The sequence below is a fragment of the Pan paniscus genome, chromosome 4, assembly GCF_029289425.2.
Source record: "Pan paniscus chromosome 4, NHGRI_mPanPan1-v2.0_pri, whole genome shotgun sequence".
NCBI lineage: Eukaryota > Metazoa > Chordata > Mammalia > Primates > Hominidae > Pan > Pan paniscus.
The window spans coordinates 88,867,563-88,874,613 of NC_073253.2; the positions used below are offsets into that span (position 1 = coordinate 88,867,563).

The 7,051-nt window shown below is 52.1% G+C and overlaps 1 protein-coding gene across 1 annotated transcript in view; it reads right to left on the reverse strand.

The window, feature by feature from the left end:
• Positions 1 to 1,363: 1,363 nt before the first annotated feature.
• LOC117980327 (uncharacterized) overlaps positions 1,364 to 7,051 on the reverse strand; it is a 77,444-nt gene continuing 71,756 nt past the window's right edge. The window contains exons 5-6 of the mRNA XM_055112493.2: positions 3,381 to 3,465; positions 1,364 to 1,536 (exon numbers count right to left, since the gene is read on the reverse strand). Coding sequence (XP_054968468.1) covers positions 1,436 to 1,536; positions 3,381 to 3,465 — 186 coding nt within the window. The 3' untranslated portion in view covers positions 1,364 to 1,435. The remainder of the gene's footprint in view (positions 1,537 to 3,380; positions 3,466 to 7,051) is intronic.

Here is a 7,051-nt window from a genome sequence, read left to right on the forward strand (position 1 = left end):
CTTGGCGAGAACGTTGGGAGAGCCAGGTTCCGGCTGCAACAGGGCAGAGCACGGGGAAGGTTCCCTCCACCTGGGGCAGGCAGGGTAAACCTCCCCACAGAGGGGACAGCTATGAGGAGACTCAGATGCCAAATAGGAATCTTTTCAGCCACGTGTCGTGACTCATGCCTGTATTCCCAGTACTTTGGGAGTCCAAGACAGGAGGTGAAGACCAGCCTGATAGCGAGACTGCATCTCTACAAAATATTTTAAAACTAGGCTGCACATGGTGGTGCACGCCTGTAGTCCCAGCTACTCAGGAGGCTGAGGCAGGGGAATCGCTTCAGCCCAGGAGTTCGAGGCTGCAGTGAGCTATGATGACACCACCACACTCCAGCCTGGGCAACAGAGCAAGACCCTGTCAGGAAAAAAATAAAAAATAAAAAAAGGCTAGCACAGTGGATCACACCTGTTAATCCCAGAACTTTGGGAGGCCAAGGCAAAAAGATCAATTGAGTCCAGGAGTTTGAGACCAGCCTGAGCAACATAGCAAGACCCTATCTCTAAAAAAATAAAAACAAAAGGATCTTTTAGTTGGTGATTATGGTGCCAACATGGGCATTCCAGGCAGAAAGAATAGCTCAAGCAAGAGCAGGAGAGCAAATGAGGGCAGTGGAAACAGATCAGTGGCCAGGAGTGAGAAGAGAAGAGGATGAAAACCCAGGAAAGAGCAGAGGACACTGAGTGTCCTGACTAGGGGTTAGGACTTTGTCCTATGGGCCTGGGGGAGCCAATGATAGGACTCAAAAATTTTGATTTGTGGCCGGGCACAGTGGCTCACACCTGTAAATCCCAGCGCTTTGTGAGCCTGAGGCAGGAGGATTACTTGATCCCAGGAATTCAAGACCAGCCCGGGGAACACCACAAGGCCCCATCTCTACAAAAGTAAAAAAATTAGCCAGGCATGTTGGCCTGTGCCTATGGTCCCAGCTACTCAGGAGGCTGAGGTGGGAAGATCGCTTGGGCCCAGGAGGTTAAGGCTGCAGTGAGCAGTGATCGCACCACTGCACTCCAGCTTGGGTGACAGAGAGAGAGGCGGTCTCAAAACCACATAAAAATTTGGATTTGTTAGAAAGACCACTTGGGCACGGGTGATAGGAGGCTGTCTGAAAACAAGGCCAGTAAGCAGTCCACCTTTGAGGACCAAGCGAGTGGGGCAGAGGCCTGGCTGCTGGTGAGAAGGGAACGTGGACAGGGTAGCAGGAGGTGAGCCCAAAGCTGAAGCAAGGGGAGCACTGCAGTGGGCGCAGGGCAGGGTGGGGGAGGCAAGTGGCATCTCTGCCCAGAGAGAATACACAAGCAGAAAGTTCAACACCGCTTACCTGGTGAAACCCTACAAGCGTTTCCACTCCATACTCGCTCTGAATAATGGGATTGTGATGTCTTACACCAATTCTCAAACTGGGCGGCCAGCTGCAGCTGAATCAACTCCAGGTGCCCGTAGTTGCGATACCAAGAGTAGTAGCTGTTCACACGGATCACATCCACATACAGAGCCTAGGACCAGAGCAGCAGAGCCCGTTCAGCAACCACAAGACCGCATGACTCAGTACTCACATGCTGTGGGGGCTCCTCTGACAGAGAAGGTAAGAAGGGGATGTAATCCCAGCACTCCGGGAGGCTGAGGCAGGAGGGTGGCTTGTGGCCAGGAGTTCGAGACCAGCCTGGGCAACACAGCAAGACCCCAGCTCTACAAAAAATAGTATCAAGAAAATTAGCACAGCACAGTGGCTCATGCCTGTAATCCCAGCACATTGGGAGGCCAAGGTGGGAGGATCACTTGAGCCCAGGAGTTTGAGACCAGCCTGGGCAACATCGTAGGACTCCATTTCTACAAAACAAAACAAAAGCCTAGAACGGGAAGAGCTGCCTCTCGGGGCTGAGAACATCCAACTGCACTAATTTAGATCCTGAAATTACCCTGCCCCACAAGCAAAAAACATGGTCACAAAGTGGCCCAAAGGAGGCAGGCCTGTGATTGCACACTGACACTCACGACGTGTGCAGCTGAGAAGGGCTGTGAGAGGCAGAGCAGCTGCCAACATGCAGTCCTCAGCCAAAACCCAGGGCCCCCGCCACTGGAACTGACTCCTCTCCAGGCAGCACTCCCAGCACTGGGCATCCCCTCACCTTGCCCTGGAGAAGCCCTCCCACCCAAGGGGCCAATGCAGTCATTCTCACAGATAATCTTTTTTCGCTTTGTTTGGAAGACAGAGTCTCGCTCTGTTGCCCAGGCTAGAATGGAGTGGCACAATAGTGCAACCTCTGCCTCCCACGATCAAGCGCAGGCGTGGTGGCATGTGCCTGTTATCCCAGCTACTTGGGAGGCTGAGGCAGGAGAATTGCTTGAACCTGGGAGGCGGAGGTTGCAGTGAGCTGAGACTGTGCCACTGCACTCCAGCCTGGGCAACACAGCAAGACTCTATCTTTTTAAAAAAAAAAAAAAAAAAGAATGCTAGTATCAGCCAGGCACGGTGGCTCATGCCTGTAATCCCAGCACTTTAGGAGGCTAAGGCAGGAGGATCACTTGAGCTCAAGAGTTTGAGACTGGCCTGGGCAACATAGTGAGATCCCATCTCTACAAAAACATTTAAAATTAGCCGGGCACAGTGGTGTACACCCGGAGTCCCAGCTACTTGGAAGGCTGAGGCAAGAGGGTTGCTTAGGCCCAGGAATTCAAGGCTGCAGTGAGCTGTGATCACACCACTGCACTCCAGCCAGAGCAACAGAGTAAGACCTTGCCTTCACACACAAAAAAAACAAAAACAAAACAAAACAAAAACTCAGGTTCCAACCCTGGAGTTACTAAATCAGGATCTCAGAATGCAGAGATCTGGCATTTCAATAAAACTTCCCCTGGAGATTCTGATCAGCCAGGTTTGGGCCAGATGAACTCTAAGCTCACTTAAACCTTTGACATTTTATGAGTCTATTAAATAGAGTACAAAAAATGCTGAGTCCAAACTGGGCAAACAAATCCCATCTCCCTATGCCCAGCCTCCTTGGATTCAGAAAGCCACACTGCCTGGAGAGTAAGCAGAGAGAGAATTGTCATTAACCCAAAGACCATCTTTGAAAACAGACTGGCTGCGGCTGAGTGCGGTGGCACACGCCTGTAACCCCAGCCCTTTGGAAGGCTGAGGCAGGAGGATCACTTGAGCCCAGGAGTTCGAGACCAGCCTGGGCAACATGGCAAGACCCTGTCTCTATCTTTCTAAGTAAAACAAAATAAAAAGCTCAGACTGGCAGCACATGGCTCTTTCCAGCTGTTCCCATGAGCAGGCTTCAGGACAAGCCCAGGCAAAGGCAGGGAGAAATGGGGTGGGGACCCCCAGGCTCACCCCCTTGTCTGCTGCGTAGGTGGAGTTGGTCACAAAGGTCACAGGCTGGGAGGGGTCCAAGGCTTTGGTGTGAGCAATCACCATCCTGTCCACAAAAGAGAGAAGACACAGGTTCCGTCAGTCCGGGAAAGGCTCAGACACCCTCCCATCCTCTCTGTCCCATCTTCCCCTGCCAGAACACAACTGGGGGCCAGGCATGATGGCTCACATCTGTAATCCCAGCACTTCAGGAGGCTGAGGCAGGCAGATCACTGAGGTCAGGAGTTCAAGAACAGCCTGGCCAACATGGCAAAACCCCATTTCTACTAAGTATACAAAAATTAGCCAGGCATAGTGGCACGCATCTGTAACTCCAGCTACTCGGGAGGCTGAGGCACAAGAATTGCTTGAACCCGGGAGGTGGAGGTTGCAGTGAGCCGAAATCACGCTACTGCACTCCAGCCTGGGCCACAGAGCAAGACCCTGCCCCAAAACAAACAAACAAACAAACAAAAAAAAAAAGAAAGAAAGAAAGAAAAGAAAAGAAAAAAAAAAACAAAGCACAGAGCCGCTGCTTTCTTCCCTAACTTGAGATGTATTTTACATAAGGGCACGTTCCTCTAGTCCTAGACCGAGCTCTCTAACAACACTCTTTCTCCCCCACCCCTGAATCCAATTCCCCCAGAGGCGTAGCCACCCTGCCAGGTACACAGAGCTGAGCTCACTGGACTGAACACTGCCAAAAATGAGGTTCACTTCCTGAAATAGCTCTTGAACACAGGAGTGAATGGGCTGTGGATTCAGGTTGAATATTTATTAATGCATCAAGCAAACAGGTAGTGCGAGGTGGGAGGTAGGCATGAGGCTGGGTGCTAGGTGCTCAGTAATGACTCAAATCTAAGTCCACAGGTCCTGGGCAGTGGGAGTGGAGATGCATGCACAGAAAAACGGTGCAAGTGCCAGGCGAGGTGGCTCACGCCTAGAACCCCAGCAATTTGGGAGGCTTACTTGAGACCAGGCGCTTGAGACCAGCCTGGGCAACATAGCAAGACCTTGTTTCTACAACAAATTTAAAAATTAGGGCCGGGCATGGTGGCTCAAGCCTGTGAGCACTTTGGGAGGCCAAGGCAGGTGGATCACGAGCTCAAGAGTTCGAGACCAGCCTGGCCAACATGGTGAAACCCCATCTCAACAAAAAATAAAGAAGAAAACTAGCTGGGCATGGTGGCGTGAGCCTGTAATCCCAGCTACTCGGGAGGGTGAGGCAGGAGAACTGTTTGTACCCAGGAGGTAGAGGATGCAGTGAGCCAAGATCGCAACACTGCTCTCCAGCCTGGGAGACAGAGCAAGACTCTGACTCGTGGGGAAAAAAAATATTAAAATTTAGCCTGGCAAGGCAGCGCACGTCTGTGGTCCCAGCTATTTGGGAGGCTGAGTGGGGAGGATCGCTTAAGCCCAGGAGGTCGAGATGGCAACGAGCTATGATTGCACCACTGCACTCCAGCCTGGGCAACAGAGTGAGACCCTGACTCTGAAAAACAAACAATGAAAGAAATGTTGCGAATGGAAATGACAAGTGGTGGCAGGAATTGGGCACTCTATGAGACAACAGACACATCCCCGATTGGAGAGTCAGGGACAGGCTCTTAGAAGAAATGGCCTTTATGCGGAGTCAAGTTAACCAGGAGGGATGAAGGGAAGAGGCTCCCAACAGAGGGACCAGTCCGTGCTCAGAGCTCCCAGCATCTGCCCAAGGCCTCCACAGAACAGACTGTTGTGTTTTTGTTTTGTTTTGTTTTTTTGAGATACAGAGTCTCATTCTGTAGCCCAGGCTGGAATGCAGTGGCATTATCTCAGCTCATTGCAATCTCTGCCTCCTGGTTCACCTGAGGCGATTCTCCTGCCTCAGCCTACCTAGTAGCTGGGATTACAGACGTCCACCACCACACCCAGCTAATTTTTGTATTTTTAGTAGAGACAGGATTCACTACCTGTTGACCAGGCTGGTCTCGAACTCCTGACCTCGGGTGATCCACCCACCTCAGCCTCCCAAGCTGCTGGGATTACAGGCGTGACCCACTGCATCCGGCCTAGACCGTTGTTGAAGCTGGTTTTCTTCTTCTTTCCTCAGTTCTTTTCTTTTACATCTTCCCCCCATCATTGCTCTGCCCATCCGAAGGCTGTGGCTGGCACAGGACAGAATAGAACCTCCTAGCCTCAAGTTCCAAACCCACGCTCTCCAATAGCCAGGCTCTCAGATGGGAAGCTTCAAAGCCTTGTGACAGCCTGGCTGAACCTCTCCAGCCTGGGCCCTCCCTCCATTTCCTGCCCCAGAAACAGGCATCTCCTCTGGCCACCTCCCAAAGCCTGTCTGGAAGCCTCAGGCACCCGCTCCTGGAAGCCTGTACGATTCACAACAAAGGGCCTGTCCACCCAGTCGTGCTGAGCACACCCCTATTCCCCCGAGCTCTGAATTGTCCTTTGCCCAGGCTAGGACAATATCTCAGAGCCTTCTGCCTGCTGCAGACTCGGCTCAGCCCAAATCACTCCATGAAATTGGGGTGTGGCATCTGCCTCAAGGAGCATTTCTACAACCTCTGCTGCCTCTACCGCAAATGAAACTGGCTCTCACCCACTGGCTCTCGGTGACGGGCACAGTGCGGAGCCCCACAGGGAGTGTGTAGAAGTCAAAGGCCCCAGTGACTTCTGTGCAGTCAGCCGCACCTATGACAGCCAAAGCGCCAGGTGTGAGCGCCCTGACAGCCTGAGCCCCATCTGGCCTGCCCTACAGCAGGAAGACCCCTCGTGCATGCACCCCAGAAGTCGCCTCTGGGCCTGCAGAGAAGCAGCAATCAGAGGCTCTGCCCTTCACTGGCTGACCCTGGGACCTGCCCTTCAAAATCAGGCCTTCTCCTTGACCAGACGAGGTGGCTCATGCCTGGAATCCCTACACTTTGGGAGGTTAAGGCAGGAGGATCACCTGAGTCCAGGAGTTCAAGACCAGCCTGGGCAACCTAGTAAGACCCCCAACTCTATAAAAAGGAGTTTTTTTTTGAGACAGTCTCACTCTGTCACCCAGGATAGAGTGCAGCGGCATGATCTCAATTCACCGCAGCCCCTGCCTCCTGGGTTCAAGCAATTCCCCTGCCTCAGCCTCCGGAGTAGCTGGGATTACAGACGTGCACCATCATGCCCTGCAAATTTTCATATTTTAGTAGAGACGGGGTTTCACCATGTTGGCCAGGCTGGTCTCCAACTCCTGGCCTAAAGTGATCCGCTCGCGTCAGCCTCCCGAAGTGCTGGGATTACAGGCATGAGCCACCATGCCCGGCATACAAAAAAAATTTTTTTAATTAGCCAGGCATGGTGGCATGTGCCTGTAGTCCCAGCTACTCAGGAGGCCAAGGTAGGAGGATTGCAGCTCAAAGCTGCAGTGAGCTGTGATCAGGCCATGGCATTCCAGCCTGGGTGACAGAGTGAGACCATCACAAAAAAATAAATAAATAAATAAATAAATAAATAAATAAATAAATAAATAAATAAAAAATCTGGGCCTCCCACCAAGGGTGGGAAACATCAGAAAGCTCAGAGGACCACACCTGCCCGTTCACCTGTCCTGGGCTCCTGCTGAAGCCAGGGCTACCAGATGGGGGCAAAAGACCTCCCTTAAGCAAGTCCCAAACCACCATCAC